This window comes from Amborella trichopoda, chromosome 5, assembly GCF_054954075.1.
Source record: "Amborella trichopoda isolate Santa Cruz 75 chromosome 5, AtrichopodaSantaCruz75HAP2 v2.0, whole genome shotgun sequence".
NCBI classification, from domain to species: Eukaryota; Viridiplantae; Streptophyta; class Magnoliopsida; order Amborellales; family Amborellaceae; genus Amborella; species Amborella trichopoda.
Window position 1 is genome coordinate 38993065 of NC_142340.1, and position 21000 is coordinate 39014064.

The 21000-nt window shown below is 36.7% G+C and overlaps 1 protein-coding gene and 1 long non-coding RNA gene across 9 annotated transcripts; both read right to left on the minus strand.

Annotated features, from left to right (window-relative positions):
- Nucleotides 1–490: 490 nt before the first annotated feature.
- LOC148782084 (uncharacterized) lies at nt 491–5731 on the minus strand. The gene is made up of 2 exons (XR_016056217.1): nt 2165–5731; nt 491–866 (listed from the first exon to the last, which is right to left on the minus strand). It is a non-coding gene; the product is annotated as an uncharacterized LOC148782084 (long non-coding RNA).
- A 166-nt stretch (nt 5732–5897) lies between these two features.
- LOC18433004 (protein phosphatase) lies at nt 5898–17577 on the minus strand. 8 transcript variants are annotated; one of them, XM_088867832.1, is made up of 5 exons: nt 17264–17577; nt 16994–17078; nt 7991–8061; nt 7815–7861; nt 6033–6133 (listed from the first exon to the last, which is right to left on the minus strand). In XM_088867832.1, the coding sequence occupies exons 1-4, from the start codon at nt 17353–17355 to the stop codon at nt 7822–7824; spliced, it is 288 nt and encodes a 95-aa protein (XP_088723958.1). In that variant the 5' UTR covers nt 17356–17577; the 3' UTR covers nt 6033–6133; nt 7815–7821. The 8 variants fall into 8 exon arrangements, with proteins under 8 accessions (XP_088723956.1, XP_020522154.1, XP_020522155.1 ...); XM_020666493.2 differs by lacking the exon at nt 6033–6133 and adding an exon at nt 6639–7096; XM_088867831.1 differs by lacking the exon at nt 6033–6133 and adding an exon at nt 6639–7179.
- Between the last annotated feature and the right edge of the window lie 3423 nt (nt 17578–21000).

The following is a 21000-nucleotide window of genomic DNA, read 5'->3' on the forward strand; positions in this document are numbered from 1 at the left end:
TCCGGCGCTTTGACTCACATACGAACATAAAACACAGCATTAAACTTGTACGTTGAGACATCAGCATCTATCTTTTCAATGGACGGTGATGGAGATAGTGTGGTTCCCACCACTGAGGACTTTGCTTTTTTTAGAGACAAAAAATTTTGGGAGGTTCCCGAGGGAGTAAATTGCATATTTCATTCGTCAGCCTAACACCATTTTCGGATGCTTTTGTAGTTGTGTGACCCAAAACTATCATCTTTATCCATCTATAATAACCAATGGTTTAAAAAACGGATCGGTGATTCGGATCGGGTTTTCAAAAAATCGATCCGGATCGGTGAATCGGCGATTAAGATCGAAAATCTGGTGAATCGGTCAGAATAAAGCTTTAAAAAAATCCGAAAAAATTATTAAAATTCATTATAAATATTGTTTTTTAGGAATTCAATAAGAAATGAGGGTACTCCATTAAGAATTTTCATGTTTTTGAATGAATATTCGAATATTGATATGTTCTTTCCCTGCATGAACCGCCATTCAGCATTTAATTTACATCACACAAAAGGATAAACATATAATTATCATGGAATAAGTATATCAACATACATGGACTACAATAAAGCATAAAATTAGTAACATATGATCTAAAAATAAAATGATAGACGACGTTATTGTTCTTCTTGATTACGCTGGTGCCATTGATTGAATTCGTTTAACAATTCATTGATTCGATCTAAAAACGAATCATCAATATTAGCAGGTGTCTGACTATTTCCAAATCCCTGAGTGTTAGTGTTTTGTTGTGTTCCCAATCTAAAATCCTCGAAGATTGTCCATCCTTCGTGCTCACCTGCATTGTCGTGCTCATCCCTACACTGTTGCTGTTGGGACTCGATATGTGAATAATATGGCTGGGATAGGGTGGCCTCTAAATCATCATCTCTCTTATTTTCTCTTTGAATAATAGGGATTAAAAAAAAAAAAAAAAAATTTCAAAAAAATCGATCATGGATTAAAAAAAAAAAACCACAAATTTTCAAAAAAATCGATCATGGATTAAAAAAAAAATTCACAAATTTTCAAAAAATTCTATCATGGATTACAAAAAAAAATTCGATCATGGATTAAAAAAAAAAATCATAAATTTTCAAAAAATTCTATCATGGATTACAAAAAAGAAATTCGATCATGGATTAAAAAAAAAAAATCACAAATTTTCTAAAAATTCAATCATGGATTACCAAAAATTCGATCATGGATTACATAAAATTCGATCATGGATTACATAAAATTCGATCATGGATTACAAAAAAAAAACAAACAAAAAAAAACAAAAAATTCAATCGTGGATTACAAAAAAAGAAAAAAACAATTCGATCATGGATTACAAAAAATTCAATCATGGATTACAAAAAACTCTATCATGGGTTACAAAAAAAGCAAAAAACAAAAAATTCGATCATAGATTACAAAAAAAAAAACAAACATTTCGATCATGGATTACAAAAAAAAAAAAAAACATTTCGATCATGTATTACAAAACATTCGATCATGGATTACAAAAAATTCTATCATGGGTTACAAAAAAAAAAAAAAAAAAACAAAAAATTAGATCATGGATTACAAGAAAAAAAAACAAACATTTCGATCATGGATTACAAAAAATTCGATCATGGATTACAAAAAATTCTATCATGGGTTACAAAAAAAAAAAAAAACAAAAAATTCGATCATGGATTACAAAAAAAAAAAACAATTCGATCATGGATTACAAAAAATTCTATCATGGGTTACAAAAAAAAAAAAAAACAAAAAATTCGATCATGGATTACAAAAAAAAAAAAACAATTCGATCATGGATTACAAAAAAATCGATCAAGTATTACAAAAAAATCTATTATGGATTACAAAAAAAAAAAAAAAAAAATTCCGTACGGGATTCGCCGATTCCGTACATCGAATCGTCAAGTCACTGTACAGAATCGTCCTGTTCTCTCTAGAACCGGACGATTTAAGTTTTTTTCGCCGATTCGATCCGTCCATGGCGATTTCGGAGTCGAATCGGATGAGTCCGGTTCGACTCGGCGTTTTTTTAAACACCGCTAATAACAAATCAAGTAACCGAAAAAGCTAAAGAACAGTTATCTTCAAATTTACCACAAGGTAAATCCTTACTTACGTGTGTCGCCTGTGGGACTAAGCATACAAATTTGTCCCGCAGAACCACCATCAACACCTTTTGTTTAATGTGTCGCGTTAATGTTGGGGAGGGAATAGCAATATGAGGTTCCCATTTCTCCCACTAATATTTTTTTTCAAAAATAAGGAGCCGTACGGGGACCTCTGATCGCCCTAAAATTGAGCTTTACTCCATCTAAGGGGTGGTCCGAGGTTCTTATCTTGGGACTGCTGTTTTTCCTAAAAAAATAGAGAAAGATGGTTTAAGGAAAAAACTAAAAATAAAAAAAAGTTAAATTCGGTTAGAGGATAACATCCATCATCAGATCAAGGGGTAATTTTGAAAAAAAATATAATGGGGTGACCGACCGTCATTATAATTTCCCGATATTAAAATGAGCATTTTTGTATTTTCCCTATTCTTTTAGGGTCAGTAAATAAATTACTCTAAAACTCTTCATGGAGACATAATGTCAATGGAATAACGGAACCATTTCGTGAAGATTGGGAAAAAAAAAAAATACAACGGAACCATTTCGTGAAGATTGGGAAAAAAAAAAATACCATTTCGTGAAGATTGGGAAAAAAAAAAATACAACGGAACCATTTCGTGAAGATTGGGAAAAAAAAAAAATACTAATATAAGATAGTTTCAAACTTTCAATATATATATATAAAAGATAGAAGAACAACACTAGTGGTGCTCCTTTCTCTCACACAGATGCCTCCCCCTCTCTCTCTCTCTCTGTCTCTCATATTTTGTTATTATCATATATGGTAGTACTCAGCGCATCCGCCGTCCATATGGCAACAGAGCCACATGACAGAAGAGACACCAAACAAAGAAACCTGAAAATCTAGGGCATAACATCTGGGAGCAAGAGACACACATTAAGCAGGAAAGCCAGAATAAGCAGGATCATTTCAATACCAAACAGACCCTTCATCACTCGCATGGATCTTCTAGACTCTGTCACAAAAATGTTAAGAATGATCGTTGCCGCCGCGACCATGAAACACAGGAAGTAAATCATGAGGAGGATTGCTGAGACGAAGGCATTTTCAGTTTCGAATTGAAGGAAAGTAGCTAGGCCCACAGAAGAGGCCAGGGTTATGGCTAAGAACCCTGAAGCCTTATATGCTGGCTTAGTATTTAAGAGAGCATCCATCAGTTTTTTAAAAACTGGTGGATCAGGTTGCTCATTTGCCGGAAAATGTACCATGCCACCGGGATATGGCTGTTTTTTGCAGGAATCCGGCAGCCATTTTCTGTTGGCAGTGAATGAGCAAGGCATGTTAAATGGTGATTTCCCCTTTGAAGCAGTGACTAATGACAAAAAGCCAAAACCTTTTATAGTAATTTGTTTGTTAAAAGAGCCGTGGGTATAAGACTAATTACACAAGTGGAGGAGACACTACGTCATAGCTGATGCCATCGACCCTCTCAAACGAAGGAACCGTGTGTGAGCTCTACGTGTGCGTGTGCATTTTCGAGTCTGAATGCGTTGGTATAGCGTGTGATGTTGTTTATACTTGAAAATGAGGGCAAAGAACTTGGTCCTCGGTTTGGTTTTGGGCATAAACTTGTCCAAAAGAATTGGTAGAAAAAAGGGTCCTGTCAAATTACATTTATGGAGAGAATCAGGCCATAAGACCTTCTCTCGTTAGGACCGCCGAAGAGCCAACTTCCCAACCTTAGAGCTCGAGAGGAATTTTGAAATATTTAATGAAAAGAGGGGGGTTTTATGAAGATATTTGAAACCATGGAAAATTATTAAATAGCATTAATGAAATCAAAAGAAGAAGGAAAATCCGGCCCCGGACCTAGTTCCCATAGTCATAGTCAGTTTAAAGTCAATAATTGTATGGCTAGTTTCGCTACTTTGGGTTTTTACAGGTCAAAGGTACGGTTGGAAGAGGGTCAGGGTCGGATTATGTGGACCGCTTTTGCTTTGGATTAAGTTTGATAATATTCCTAAGGTTTGAGATATAGGGATTGGCTTTGATTTAAGGGATTGGATAAGCTTGGATCTAGTCCGACAGAGCTTATGCAACAAAATTATCGGCCTTTGGCTCAAAGAGGAGCCCTCTATTTATAGACAAAACAATTCTACCATCATTGTTGGGCGTTTTTTATGCAATCTATTATGCCCCTCAAACTCTAGTGCTACTTGCAATGACTTCAGTGCCATTGGCAATGCCCAATCAACATTAATTACAGTCAGCATCACAAAATGCTCCAAAGTCATGTGATCCTGGCCTAGGTACAGCTCTGTGGGTGGGGTGTCAGAGGCCCGACAACATTGGCAATGTCGTTGGAGGAATTTAGAGTAACTTTCTGATACAAATTGCCATGTGTCGTCTTCTAGGCATTCTTCCATACAACTGACCGATCAGATTTCGGCACCATTTCGACTGTCATTGTGCCATTCTCAGTGTCGTCGATGTCAGTTGACCGTTGGATGCCATCGTACGATCCATAATTGATGTGACATTTCATTCGATGAATCCGAGAGTGGCACACCTTCCGTACTTACACTTGGCATGTCAATCCTTGCAGACACGTATTAGTCCATACTGATACGTGATAGGTCCGTGCATCCAACTTGTATCTATCTATGACTATCAAAGTCTTGACACTGCTGTCAATGCCGCTAGCGCCACTAGCAATGTTGTCCATTTTCTTCTTTCTCGTGTCGCTGAGTATGTCCAGAGTGCTGGGCAGTTTTCCTGTGTCGGCATTGGGTGCGGCACTGATGCCATTGGTAGTGGTGTTGGAACTTTCTACTTCTAGACTACTTCGAGTTTGGCATTTCTCAATTATGTTATGCCTTGCTTGTTCTTCAGGGGTAATCCTTCGTGCAATGGTCTTGGTTCTTGGAGGATGGTTTATGGCTAGGTCAGGAAGGGGTATGAATGGTTGAAGTTACGGGCTAGCTTAACAGGGGTATTTGGGTCTTCCATTGTTTCTTCGATTGGGATCAGGATCAAGATGTCTACTATTTCCCTTCTTTGTTGCTTGCGTCTCATGGTAGAAAAGAAGTAGACGCATGGGACACAGATTTGGGTGGTGAGGTATGCAACAACATTTGTCTCTCGGATGCCTGATAGGAATAGGCCCTATTGAGCATGTGGTCTATGAGACCAGGAGGTGAGCTAGCACATCGATTGGGGGTGATCACTATGCCCCTCCGTTATATCGGCTAAGGGGGTGATGTCAATATTCCAATAAAGTTTTGATGTTTTTGTGATGAGAGGAGATGGTTCAAATGAGGACGGAGAAATTCTAATCAATTGAGCAACGAGCAACTTCATGCCTCGGGCGTTTTTCTAGGCTTTTAAAGTTGAGAAATCTTAGGATTGGGGGTCTTTTCTGGCTTTGAGGGGTGTGGGTGTGTTGTGCTTTTTGCCATGGTATTTTACCTTTTGAACCCGGGTAACCTTTTGTGCACCCTGTTCATCATTTTTGGGATTGATTTGACTCATTTCTTTCTTAAAACGTTTTTGAAAGGATTTCGAAATCAGGGAGAGATTTTAGAAATAGATACTGGCACCGGTGCGGACTGGAGCAAAGCCTATATACATCACACAGTATATACTTTGACAATTATAAACACTTACGACCATGATGGATCACACTGTACTTTTTTTTGACACCTTTTCGATGGATCCTTACCTCAAATGGTGCAATAACTGCATGTTTTTCATGTTTTGTGATGCATACCACAGTAGCATTGCAATGTCTGGGAAACACATCCATAATCATGCTAATATCATCATCACTGGGGATGACTGGAAATGTATTCCAGGATACCTATACTTGATATTAATTTCATCTTGTGAGGGTTTCAACATGCTGACTTCATACATTTTCAACAAAAAGTTTAGAAAAGTTATTGCACCATTAACATAAACTCCATGAGTACAACTTCCATTCCAAACAGCCTTCCTGGACTCTTGAGTAAAACGCCTGTCAAAGTTGCAAAGCAATGGCACTTTGTCATCAGACATTGCTTGTATCCAAACCGTACATTCCAATGAATAATTAACTCAGTGCTTGAAAATTTCAAAATCGTGAAAGTTGACAGTCAAAAAATGCATTACAAAATGCACTATTTTTTAAAACTTGAAATCAATTTTTTTATCTTGTCCATGCATCTTGATATCAAGATGATCAATTTGATGATATTTGGATATCAAAATAATCTTGTTTAGTGAAATTTTTGAGTTAGGCTCGAATGTGATTGTTTAGAGCCTCGGCTCTATATAAAACTTTTCCCAAAAAAAAAACGGATGTTCTTTTCTGTTACTATTTGGAATTAACCGCTCCTTCAATAGTGTAAGATGATAGAATCCAATTAACCGTTCCTTCAATAATCCAACCCGCTCCTTCAATACTGTAAGAGGGGAGAATCCAATCCACTCACCAGTGTAGCGTTAGCAAGTAACTTACATTATTTCATAACACTGTAGCCTTCAATGTAAATACCTTATTCAAGACATAGAATATCAATCATACTGCGCATCACAGAAAAGCTCAGGATAAGTTAGTGATGAGTCATGATTCATAAACATCACAAACTAATACTGCAATTCAGTAACAACTATTACACATTGGCTTGCTACACTTTTAAATAAATGAATACTTTTCTTTTGTTGATCACCTAATGACCTCGAAGGAAGTAGAGGCATAGAGAAAGGGTATGAGAAGAGTCGATAGATAGGACTAAAATTACAAATCCCTATAGGGATCAAAAAATACATCCTCACATATCCAATGTTGTCTCTTCCTGGCTAGGGCCTGGTTGCCCTAAGTAGCTACCATCAACTTTTGGTCTCAGATGGTGGGGGTAATCATCTTCTACTCCATGCTCTAGAACGAGGATTTACTCTTAAGAACAGTCTCATTCCGATGTTGACGACGTCCTTCACTCTGTTGTTATGAAAGTAGGCAAACACTAGGGTATAATGGATGACCACAGTGGTTTCCTCTAATTAAGGATGGTCAATAATTTCCTGAGACCCAAGAAAAACATACATTTTGCTCCTTCCAACACCATACAGAGGGGAAAAAAAAAAAGTGTAACTAGTTTTCAATCCCTAAGTAGATCAACTGCTTTATTGCCATAGAAGTGGGTGGCACCCAACTGTATCTCAAAGAGCTCCAAAACGAAAGAGCAAATCCTAATCTTTTCATCCTTTATTTTTTTTTTGGATACGGATGCAAGCATTAATATACACACCAATGTTTTAAAAAGCGGACTGCCCAACTCCAAAATGGCTGCCTAGGCAGTCCAGAAGGCCTGGGCGAGCAGAAGGCCTGGGCACATCGCCCAGGCCTAGGTGGCTAAATTAGGCGGATATCCCTAGACGCTCGCCTAGGCGCCCGCCCAAGGGTAGAAATGTACCTCCTTGAGGGTATTTTTTTAAAACCTAAAACCCATTACAAGCTATTTTAGAAAGAGAAAACCCCAAAAAGAAAAAATTTCCACTAGGCAGCCCAAGTTCTGGTGCCTAGGCACTAGGCGGCCTGGACCCCCCGACCGCCTAGGTGCCGCCTAGCACTTTTTGAAGCACTGATACGCACGCATACATCCACATATATGTAAAATTTAAATCCAAAGCACACCAGTTCACTTTGAGAAACTTACAAAGGATCTAGTCTGCAAGAGTTATCGAGCACCACTTAGAATGAGAACTACAATGAATGCACATAATAAAGTTTAATGGGAGTTTCAATGTAAAATAGTAAAATAGTTTAAGAAGACAGAATTTCCAGCTCAACATCTATCTTGAAGAAGACTCGGCATCGAACGAATAGCCAAACCTATCTTTGTTGGAATATGCAATGGCCTCTACTTCCAATAAACGGCTCAGCTGTTTATCTTCCAAATGTTTCTGCATAGGATACCGATGGGATTAATCGCTTTGTAGGATCCAAAGGAACTAGGCTATTGGCTATAATTAGTTGAGCTTCCGTTCAAACAAATTAGAAATGAAAAAAGAAAAATAGGATATTAGACCTAAGGTGAATTTATCAACCCACATCAAACGGCATGGATGGTTATCTATACATCTCCACCCATATATATATATATGTGGAAAACTCTGAAAAAAACCTATAGGCGAAATTGAATAGTGTTTCGCCCCGCCACGGACATGCTATGTCCGTTGCGTTTTTGCCTTAAAAACAACTACAGATCTACAAGACCCATGCGGTTTCTCGTGTTTTTTTGCACAAAAAAATATTGCAAATTGCAGTACCTCAGCAGACATAGTAGGTCTGTTGCGGTCTTTTAATCCATGCCGTCCAAAAAAATCGGATGGCGCCGAGCCTATGGGCAAAAACACTAATCATTTTCGCCCATAGGAATTGCGTAGTGGCTTCCTATATATATATATATATATATATATATATATATATATATATATATATATATATATATATATATATATATATGGAAAAGATGAGATTAGCCCACTCGCTCATATGAACATATGAGCCCAACGGCCCAAATTGAATAAAGGCCGATTTGACGATCACGAACGTCCAATAGTGTTTGAATTTTAGTTTTTTTTTCTACAAATCCAAATCACTTCAAATTTTAAACATGTGTTCATCAAAAATAGGTGAATCTTTTAAAAATATCAAAAAACATATTTTACATGAAATAAATTGACCAAAATACCCTCGAAATGCTTCGAGGAGTATTTTGGTCATTTTGTTTTTTGCGAATAAATTTCTTTATCTTTTTATTAGGTGTGCCTTGATGAGAAGAACACACACCTCAAATTTCAAGTGATTTGGATATGTAGAAAAATAAATAAAATTCAAGCACTATCAAACATCCGTGATTGTCAAATCGGTCGAGATTCAATTTGGACCGTTGGGCTCATATGTTCATATGAGCTAGTGGTATATATATATATACATTCCTCATCTCCCAATCGTTCGATCTGAATGGATGGCTGAGATGTCCTAATAGTAATGTCACGCATAAACATTGTTTTATTTTAAATTTTTTTTCTATAAATGATATTGACACCAAATTTGGGGAATCCAATCCTCTCTTAAGCTCGCACCAGCAAAAATATTGAAAAGAAAATGTTCCTAATAAAATAAAATGACCAAAATACCCTTGAAAGTTTCAAGGCTATTTTGGTCATTTTAATTTTCAGAAATATTTTTCTAGGTCACCTTATTGAGACGATGACATGCACCAAATTTCATCTCCATAAGTTTTATAGAACAAAATTAAATTAAAATACTCTGAGACGTTAGATCTAGAACAAACGGTCAATGGCTCACTCATGACATTATGGCTGAAGTTATCCTAACCATCCATTTAGATCAGACGGTTGGGAGATGAGGGATGTAGATAATATATGTTTGGGTGGGGATGTATAGTAACCTTTCCCAATAGATAACAAGGACGAGATATTAGATGGTAGGGTTGCAAGGACATTCACATGCAATGAAACAATCTCCCTTTACAATTTTAGGCACATGGGAGAAAATTGGAAAAACGTAATGCACATGACCATTAAGTACACGAGTAGTTCAACATGTTCAGCTCAATATTGAACAAAGGCATCATAAAATGAGGATTTGGACATGACTTACCCAAAAAAAAATGAGGATTTGGACACGAAGAGATACTCTAGCCATGGAATAAATGGATCAGTTTTCTTATTTGTTGGAAAATGCCAATTTAGTAACCCCCTTGCAAGTTTTTATCAAGTAGTAACAATATGATTTAAGTCCTATACTTTCTACCATAGAGAGAGGCTGTATGGTACAAAAGACAAAAATCAACGGCGAAAGTGTCTGTAACAACTGTTTTCAGTGTCCATAGAATCATATTCTATTGTGGACCAGAGCTAGAGGTTGATTTGCTTCTTACCATGCCACAATATGTTTAAGTACCCAATAACAACTATTCATATCATTTATTTTCTCTCAGGAATATTATTAGATCATTTAGGAGTTGCTTCCTAAATTATCAATTCACTTCCAGTACAGTTTGCGAAGCTGAGACACAAGCAGTGCCTTGATTAGCTGGTTTGTTCAGTTAGATCGTAAATTGGCCAGATCATGACGTCAGTGACTCAAGGACATTGTACACAGATCCAGCCAAAAAATTAACTTGTAAAAGAAGAAACTGATTGCATTTATCTGATAAAATTCAAAAAGAGAACTTAAATTTGGAAACTTAGACCTGCAAACCCAATGCACAACAAATAAATTAGGATTAAAGTGTGTACATGCCTGGTTAGGTGTTGAGAATTGCAACACCACATCTCATGTTTGAATACAACCACATGACTATGAAAAAACAAAAATAACAACGATAACAAAAGCAATGGGTCGGTCAAGACTTATGATAACAAAGACATCATGATCAATGTTTCAGAAAACGCTTGGCAGCCGGCCTGGCGCCCAGCCCCAAGGCAGGCGCCATGAGGTGAAATAGTTTTGTATTGTCTTTTCTTATTAGAAATAATTTTACAAATCTATTCTCCATGGCATTTTCACGACATTGTACAAAGTAGTAGAAAATCAAAGGAACAAATTATCAACAATGGAACAATATTGATTACCACTACTTTTGACAAATTATTTAAGGCCAATATATATGATAACATAACCATGGGAGAGTCTACCATAGGTTATAAAATGATTGTATCTAGAAACATTTGAAACAGAAAGTTACGATTGCATGATGATGACAAAAAATTGCACAACATAAGAAATTTAGTATATGAACTGTAGATTTTTGGTGGACGTGATTTTTATTCATTATTAGAGGTTATCAACTAGTAGTATCTCTCTAATTACTAATATTCTATGGGAGTTATGTTAACATATTAAAAAAAACATTCTTAAGGGAGTTATTTCAAAATATAAAAAACTAAAACCTTGCAGTACTTAACCAGTATTTTCTATCAAAAATATAACAAAAAGACCCAAAAATGGCTTCGGGGCCTTTCTATTACACACAAAAGGGCCCAAGCCATGGGCACTGGGTGCCTGCCAGGCAGGCGCCCAAGGATGGCCGCCCAGGCCAAGGCATGCGCCGTAGTACACTTTGGGTGCCTAGGCACTTGGCAGACCCTTTTTTTAAACAATAATCATGATTAAGCATATAATGAAACGGTAATAGAGATTACCAAATAAACCTCTGGTTCTGGAATTCTCAACATGCATCCAAAAAACCAAAAGTCCATCACATAGAATAATAAAAATAATGAAAAGTAAATAAAACACGAATAAAGAGAACAAATCAAGAGAAAGAAAAACTAAACTATGACAATAAGTAAGAATACAAAGAATAAAGATGACAAAGAAATTTAACTGCAGAGAAAGACACAGAAAACTCAGGTTATTTTAAGTGTTTGGGAATCCCAGTGCACTAAATAAAAGTATGAACATATGATCTGATTTTAAATTATTTAAGGTAGTCGGATTAATTATGAATTAAAATACTAATGATATATTATGGAGATTTTCAGTACTAAAAGTAACATAAGCACATTTAGAATGAACTAGATGAAATTTTAGCAATATATTGTCACCTTTATGAGAAGAAGAGAGAAAGAATGAACTAAATGAATCCTAATTTAAAAGTTAATGATGGAGAATGGAAAACCTCATAAATCGCCGATCAGACATTGAAACAAGGGGATAGGAACACAAATTAAGTAGTTTGTAGCTTTAAGTTAGTGTATTGATATCTAATCTCTTATGCATCTTCTATTTTTTTGATACTAAGTTATGTTTCTCATGCATCTTCTATTAAGTTCCTTCAATGCATGCAAAAAGTAGCATTAGCACATTCAGCATGGAACTTGGTGAATCCCTATTCAGAAGTTCATAAAGGAGAAAGGGAACCATAGTTCAACTACCTTTCCCCGCCCCCACCCCCACCCCCCTCTTATAGGTAACAGTTAATGGGGCCAAGGTTCAAAAAGACAGCCGCCCAGGCTCCCAACCTTCTTATAAATTAAATTTTATATGTTTAAAAAGACAAAAAAAATGAAGTAATATTTTTAATTTTGCATTATAGAGTATAAACGAAACCAAAAAAAATCCAAACAGATAATAGAATATTTGATTTTACATTATAAATTATAAACATAGCAAAAAAATATAGATGAAAGTATATTATAAATAAATTTGCATCATACATGGAAATAAATTGAAACATGGACAAAAGTATATTATAAAATCTTGCATTAAAAGCTAGAAACAAGCCAGCCAAACATATCTGCACAAAAGGTTATAAAATTTTGATTTTGCACCATCAAGTAGAGAAATAGTCAAACATACCCAAAAATATGTTATAATCACAAAAATAGGAAGCAAACCCTTAAAAAAACCACCCAAGAAGTTTCATCATAAATGTCATGCCAAACTTCAAATATAAACACAAGAAAAGTAACTAATGAAACCTAACATAATATAATACTCATAAAAAATTTCCAAAAACACCCGGGTCGAATGCCTTTTGTGAAATTGAAACTTCGAGTTTGAAATCGATTTCCAAAAAAAAAAAAATTGATTCAAGCTTAAAAAAAATGTTTTTGGGAGGAACAATGTGTCTAAGTAGGGTTTCAAGGGGCCAAAATAACCCCCCCCCCCCCCCCTCCCTCCCCCTCCCCCTCCCCCTCCCAACCCATTTCCTAACTTTATAAAGGGATTGGCAAGGGCAATTTCCACCCTCACCACAAGGGCCTAGGGCGGGCGCTCGCGCAGGCAAGTCATCCGCCCTTGGATACCGCCACACCCAGAGCCGTATAGCCCCAGGGTGAGGCGGTGAGGCCTCCCAAATGGGGCATTATGTATACATCAAGTAGCACTGAAAAGAGTAGAGAAAAACAAAGCCCTATACATGGAAAAGAAAACAAAAAGGAGGTAGAGCTAGGGAACAGCAAATCAAGGAGATGATATCGAAGTTCATGGGAGAGGGGTCAAATGTACTTGCAAGGAAATCAATCATTCTTTCTCCTTAGCAAGGACATCTGCCATCCCATTGGCTTCCCTATAGATGTGCACAAACATGCAACCAATGGCTTCAGTCAGGGGAAAATCTCCTTCATAAGATTACCCAAATGCTATGGAAAGGGGCACTTTTCTCGATGACCGACATATGAAACTGAGAGAATTACCCTCCATGAGAAGAAGCAACATGAAAGAATCTTTTTACAGCCCCAACCCTGTCAAGACTCCTGACACCTCAGCATGAGTAGAGTCATAAGCCCCCAAAGGTCCTAAGAAGGACATCAAGGCATTCTCTGTGCTATCACCCTACCATAAAAGTTTGAGTTTAATGGTATAAGCCAAAGGGACCTATCTAGGGTGTGGCCTTGGTCTAGGCTTCACTCTTTGAGTAACACCATCCATTCAGCAATGAAGTCCTAAGCTCTTACGCCACAAAACATGGCCCTTGCAAGAGCCCATGAAATGATCACATGTCTTATCCTCTTGCAAAGGAGGGTATGGTGGGCCTTGTGCCAAGTAAAACCCTATCAATACCCTCCTTCCAGATACACAAGAGGATCACTAGAAGGCAAAATCTCCAGAGAGAGGACCTTTCCATATGCTGCATGGTCATCGAGGCACCACCCAGCACTAGTGAATAAACACAGGAAAAAACACCACGCCTCTCTAGTAAATGGGCAATGTATTAAGAGTTGGTCCACCATTTTCTCAGCTTCTCAACATAAGTAAAAATTTGTTGGTGAATTGGACGCTGCAGTGATTTAGATGGTCATAGGTGAGAGCTTTGTCCAAATGGCCAGTCCCCTAGAAGAGGTCGCTCTTGGAATCGGAAAGGACCAAATAACTCATGCAAGATGGACCACGTATTGTGTTCACGTGAAAAAGCATGAAAAGATCTCATCATGAATGTCCTAGGCATATCAGGGGGACAATTAATCCTGTCAAAGGCACCAACATCAAGAGAATAAAGACAGGCTACAAAGTGGCCAACAACTTGCACAAAATATCACACTCTACATCTTCCCCTAAAGGAAGGACAACGGACTCCCCTCACACCCTCCACCCCACACACTCAAAATAATCCGAACTAAGATACAAGGATCAGTGGCCAACCTAGCAAGAGTTGGGAATCATGATGGCAAAGAGGCCTCTACACACCAAAGGTTCGGCCAAAAGCCTACTCTCTCCCCATTTCCCTACTCAAATCTAAAACCCTCAAGATATAAGCGGCATGCACTACACAAATCTCTCCACACCCCAGATGCCCTACATGATCTAACCACAACTCATACTCCCCACCCATCCCTTACCTTGCCATACTTTCCCTGATACAACTCACCCCAAAAACATTCCCCTCAGTGGCACTCCTCCAAAGTCACTTGCCTAGAAGAGATCATTAGCTCAATTTGTCGCGCACAGGCTTTTGATGCAAATGCCTCCCACTTTGCCAAGTGGAATCTACTCTCCCCATTGTTTGCTTGCCAAGGAAAGCCCATTTGTAATCTCTCTAATCTGTTCGAGATGCTACATGGCATTTGAAATAGGAACATAAAATAAATCAGTATACTACTAAAGGTGGACTAATTAATGTTATTCTACCTGCAAAAGACAGGAAATGGGCCTTCCAAGGGGCCAGCCACTTCTCCACAGTGTTCCATCACTGGGTCCCAAAGGCTCTTCTTTGGTTTTTCATATACACAATGGAAACCTGGGATAACAGTCAGCTAGTAGAAATACTCTGCAGCTTAGGAGATTTGCCAAATACTTTAAAAATCTTTGAGGCACAGACACCCACGATGAAGCTCTCATGAAGATTGACCTTTTCATGTGTAAATTATCTAACATTGTCAAGGTCACATGGCAAAATACAATGGCATCATCGGCAAACTGGAGATGAGAGATCATGGGGGCTCTTGATGAGGCCCCAAAGCCACAGTGATCCCACTAAGGACATCCCCCACAGGAGTGCGTAATAAGCGAGACAATTGGTCCCCTTGAAGAAGTCCTTCTGAACTCCTAAAGAAGCCTTCAGATGTACCATTTATCAAAACAGAGAAAGATGATGTTGAGATACACTCCACAATCCATGCCCTCCATCTACACCCAAATCCCATCCAACCCATGAGATAATCAAGTGCCTTCCATTCTACTCTCTCATAAGCCTACTCAAGATTGATCTCCACCAACCCCCCTGGATGCTTCTTCTTATATCTTGAATCGCTACATGCATTAGCTATCAGAGCCCTAAGTTGAATCTGTCTCCCCTCACAAAAGCGTCTTGGGAGGGTGAAATAATCCTATGCTAGACACCCACCGCCCAAGTCTGGAAACTAAGACCTTAGCTATGATCTTGTATAAGCTCCCAACCTAACTGAACGATCTGAAGTCCGCTATATCCACAATGGTTACAAACTTTGGGATAAGGGTAATGAAGCTGGAACTCAAATTGTGACTGAGACTGCTTTTGAAAAGGAACTCGGTAAGGAAGGTCAGATCCCTTGTTAAGTCGCAAATTGCAAGCACATATCAAAACCAAGGAATTGGGACACACCTTAAGTAGCTAGGAGCTGTAAGCTATTGTATAAAATCTCCAATCTCTAACAACGTCTTTCACATATATTCAACAAAGCATCTGTAGGAAAATGACTTTTCACAACTAAGCATGGTAGGAAACTCAGAGTAACTTTTATTTCAAAGTTTCAGTAAATAAATTTGACCGGAAGAGCAAACTAGGCAATTATAATTTACTTGGAGTCTTATATCAAAAAAGGCTCTATCAAGCGGTCAGAGAATCACTAACTATAGGAACTTCATAATGGACCATCAAATACAAGAGAAACTGTTCCATTGTACTTGAATCTCATTGCATAGCTTTTGAGTCATTATACTTGGTTATATTACGATCAGGTTTGCTTGAAATAGTTCTCGACTCTATACCCATATGTTATTTGAAATGTTAATCACATGAAATGCCCCAAAGGCCAATACACATACAAGGCTTGGTGGATTTCAGAAAAATTTCTTAATGTCTCTAGACTCAATAGAAAAAAAAGATAAGAAAGCTATATATATCTAAAATCTGAAAGTAAAAATTTTATATTAATTTTATATAACTTGATCATATCATCTAAATCAATTTATTAATTTCAATTAAATTGACAATCTTTTTGAACTCAAATTGATAATACGGGTACCTCATATAAACTCCTGATGTATCTGTTTTGAGAAAATGAAGCCATAAAACATGTAGAATATACTGGCTCTGCACTATGTATGAGTCTTTACCGTCCAATCCCAATGATGGATGGTGAAGACAAACGGTTCCTTTACCACTGTCTGCTCAAAATGAGGAACAGTTGACCTCCACTGTCCGACATTGAAAATGATATATCAGATGCAGCAATATATCGTCTGGTCTGTTTTCTCGAATTTCAAAACTCATTAAGTTTGCAAGTTACCGATTTATTGCCAAAAAACTGTTTCATGACAACAACAAAGAAACCCCTATAAACCTCCAAATGCTGCAATCCCTTTTTTTCCAATTTTATTCAGCAGGTATTTCTTAATTCAATAAATTCGATTTTAATAGAATTACAGGCCTGCAGTAAAGTAAGAGTGGTGCTTTTGCAACACCGCATCACAAACTCTTCAATAAAATATCCAAAATTTTGGAAGCAAATTGAAAAAGCAAAAGAAGAATGTAGAATGCCATTCAAATTTCAGAGAAAATAAATGATAGTGGGATTCATTAAAGAGAAATATTCACTTTCTTTGATAGCTAAAGGATTTTTTTTCTCAATGAAGTCGGTAAAAGAAATTTCCACTGACCACTAAGCAAGCACGGTATTTACCCCACTCAGAAACACACTCCTCTTTATCCCACTGCCCTTTCAGATACTTCTCTGAGTACCACCTGCAAAACATACCACATAATTGAGCAGAAATGAAAGGGGAATATCTCTGTGCGAAATGGTCGAGGAAAGGGAAATGGAATTGGAATGAAGCCCAATATGAGAGAGACAGAGAACATTTTTATGAAAATAGAGGAGAAAGAAAGATATGATACAAATATCAAAATGAAGAAAATGCAAGAGAGACCTGTTGAAGCAATCGTGATAAGCAGCTCTGAGATGTGCGCAAGGTGAAGTGCTAACCCTAGGTTGTTGCTCTTTCCTGGATAACAACCCCATCAATGAAACCTAAAAATTCATGTGATCCTATGAACCCTAAAATTTTGCCCCTTTATTTCCTCTGCAACTCTCCGTGATCAGCTGCCCCAAAAAAACAAAACCAATTGATAATCAGACAGCCCATAGTAAGAGAGAATAAATAAATTTTAGACGCGTTTTCTACCGAGTCCATGTAGAAACGAGTCGACTCTTGAAAAACCATTTTTGAGATTGATTTTCGGACCCAATTTTCAAGGACACGTAATATCGAGAGATCATGAATACAAAAATAAATAAATTTTAAGAAATAAAAATAGTGAATTTATGAAAAAAAATATTTGAGCAATTAATTTAAATTGTATTTAGATGAACCACATATTTGCATCCATCTTTAAGATAGAGATGTGATCGAGCCCGTATCAAACAATTTTTTATAAACTTTTAATTTCTAATAGTTTAAACTTTAAAGTAATATGCAAGGTGTTCCCTAACGCATCGAAGCAAGGTGCACATCAAAAGAGTGATATGATTTTAGAAGACCTTCTAGTTGATTATGAGGTGTAAGGATCTGAAGAAAAAAGGAGTTTCAAGTCTTAAAAATGGTGATAGCAAGTTATGTAGACCATCTATTGTAATATGTTGGTGTGTATCTTTTTTAAAGTTCAAAATTTTTTAAAGGATTGTGTACTATGAGAACATTGCCTTTGTTACAACAATGTCACAATTGCTATTAACTATTAGATATCAAATTGGATGGCTTGGAGAGTATCACAAAATTTAAGTAAATCTAGTCAATGACACACTCATAACTACCCAATTTGAAATTTGACGTGCAAGAAGTCAAAAATAATTGTGGCCTTCTTGTATTAAAAATAAATGGTCTCGAAAAAAATCGTAGTTATGGCATTAGAAAACCTTCAAATCAATTATCTTGATATTGACCAATATGGTCATGAAGAAAAATTAGCATTTTAAACCCTAAAAATAATATATATTATAACACATTAACTGCACCATCCATTTTCAATTGTTTATAAATCCGCAAGATCTGGACCATTTTGTGAGCTACAAATGTCATAATCGATGGTGGAAATTGATTTTAAAGTTATCATACACCTTTCCTACGCCCAAATTGTTTTTGAACGAGTTTTGAGATAAGGATTTTCTTTTCTCATGGGGCCTAGGCCTTACAAAAATTGCATCCAAAATTTCAATGTGCTTCAATGGTACAAGGACCGTGCTTTACATAAACCGTACTAACTTATACTATACAAGTAAGGCACACCTTTAAATTTTGCCGAAAGAGTAATTTCATTTTCGAAAACCTTACAACAACTTGAAGTTGCATGTTCAACCCAAATTATAAAATTTAAAACTTCAAAAAAGATGTAGGTCTAGCATATCTATAAAATACTTGAAAATCTTAAAAATACATCGTCCATTTAACTTTTACAAGATGCACCATTTTTAGTAATTAAAATTCTTTTTATTCTTTATATTCGTGCATCTTTAGATGAAGACCATCGGAAGGTTTCTCAACTTTGAAACAATCTTTGTACAAGATTTTTGATGTCCACCATAGTTCTCGTGGGTTCCGTCCTCGTTGTATCAACCCTCATTCTAGGATCCGACGTTTATTATACTCTTTCCACTTTTTCATATCTAACTACTGACTTAGTGGACCCGAATGATTCATCCTATTTTATCATGTTTCAATGAATTATTCCTCTTTTGAATTTGAAACAATAAGTAATTTACACTTGCCCTATGGATGGAAGTATTACTTGACCTTAGTTTGGGCAAAACCACCCGTTGGGTGGTTTAAGCTTAACTTTGATGGCAGTATTTATAGGGATATGCGTATCTCAAGTTACGAGGGTTTGCTTAGGGATTTTATGGCCATACCACAAACGGATATATGACTGTGGAATTAATGAGGCCTAATTTTGGGCCTTGAGGATGGGGGTTTCGAGATTTAATCCTACACAACATAAAGTTATTATTGAAGGAGATTTAGCTAATGTGATCAAGTGGTGTATTCAGTTGGACCTTACTCCTTAGAGATTGAGCTGCATTATAGATCAGATCGTCATTTTTCTACGTGGGAGACAAATCAGCTTTGCTTATGTTCGCCATGGCTTCAATTCAGATGCTGATCTTTTGCAAAGCAAGCGACACGGCTTACTTCTTTCTTTGTGACCTATTTTCTCTTTTTTGTGGTCATTTTATTTTCGTTTTCTTTGTATTTGTATTTGTAACTCCACATTATCTCATTTGTCTTTAGTTTAAAAAAAAAACATTATCGAGGGATTGTATACTATGAGGCTACTTGTTTTTATTATAGGGAGGTCGCAATTACTTATAGCCATTAAATGTCAAAATGGATGACTTAGGGTATCAATTTTTTTTTTGAAATTTGAGTCTAGTCAATGACACACTGATAACCGTCTGATTTGAAATCCAATAGATAAAAATAATTATGATATCTTTGTACTAAAAATAAATGATATCTTTCAATACTTTCTCTATTATTGATTTGAAATTTATAAATCTACTTAAGAATCTTCATATGATTATTTTCAAAAAAAAAAAACAGTTTTCAACTTGATATCCAAGTAGAAAAATGCAATGGCCTCTCTTCAAGTTTAAGATATTATTTTTCAGGAAATTTACATTTTTTTTCTTTCAAAAATAGGCGTTAGGTTGAAATGGTCACATCCAAATATTTAATATTAATAATACTCTTACATTAGGTTTTACCCGTGGGACTGAATAAACAGTATGCTCCCTAGGAAGGACAAAATCTTTTGATCTCTCTTAGATAGTAAGCATCTCTCATTTTGTGAAAGGTAGACACGGTTTTGCATATGTTTATTCTATGGATAAGGACGATCTTAATTCTGTGGATAATGACAATCTTTTTTATTTTGGAAAAAAGAAATGTGAAGATGGAACCTAGTGCCCCCAGTGGGATGGCAACGTACCCAAATAAAATTTATGGGATCGAGACCTGGACCTAGATCCGATGAACCCAGACCCAGACCTAACCGGACCCAACCCAAAACTAAAAAAATAAATATTTAAATATATGCATATATTATAACTAAATTATATGTTAAATATTATTTAAATATTACTATTCAGGTCAGATTTGGGTTGGGTCTACATACACCCGGACCCGGACCCGGACTCGGACCCAAATAGTATTTGGGTCCAAGATTTGAACTTGAACCCGATCCAATCCTCCGATCCCAGGTCGGTTCGGGGTCCAGTGCCACCCCTACCCCCACCACCTCTCTCTCTCACACACAATTTAGTAGCAAGTAACGACCTATAAAGGAAAATCACTTCCCAAACATTTGCTCTTTGGTTTTAAACATGCAATCAAGAACAATAGATGCATAATTTCTCTCCTGTGTGACCATAGCGATCTAGGCAATGGTTTAAAGAGTGAAAAACACCATTTGTAAAACTAAGTTGCTTGATGCTATGTTTTGAACAAAATACTCAACCCTCAACCTTCTTGGCATCTATGAATTTAGTTACAATTTTCCCTAAGATCCATGACCAAGTGGCACCTAATTAGTTGAGTGCAAAGTAATGAGGTTAAGTCACATAACAATTGCCATATAGGAAACAACGAAGTTGCAAAATGCATTATAGCCC

Excerpts from the sequence above, each read along its gene's own strand:
- LOC18433004 (XM_088867830.1), bottom strand. The coding sequence starts at position 17,355 with ATGGGGTTGTTATCCAGGAAAGAGCAACAACCTAGGGTTAGCACTTCA. Across the intron at positions 17,079-17,263 it reads TATCACGATTGCTTCAACAG|GTGGTACTCAGAGAAGTATC; the intron begins GTCTCTCTTGCA and ends TATGTTTTGCAG. Across the intron at positions 6,134-7,990 it reads GCATATTCCAACAAAGATAG|GCGTTTTACTCAAGAGTCCA; the intron begins GTTTGGCTATTC and ends CAACTTTGACAG.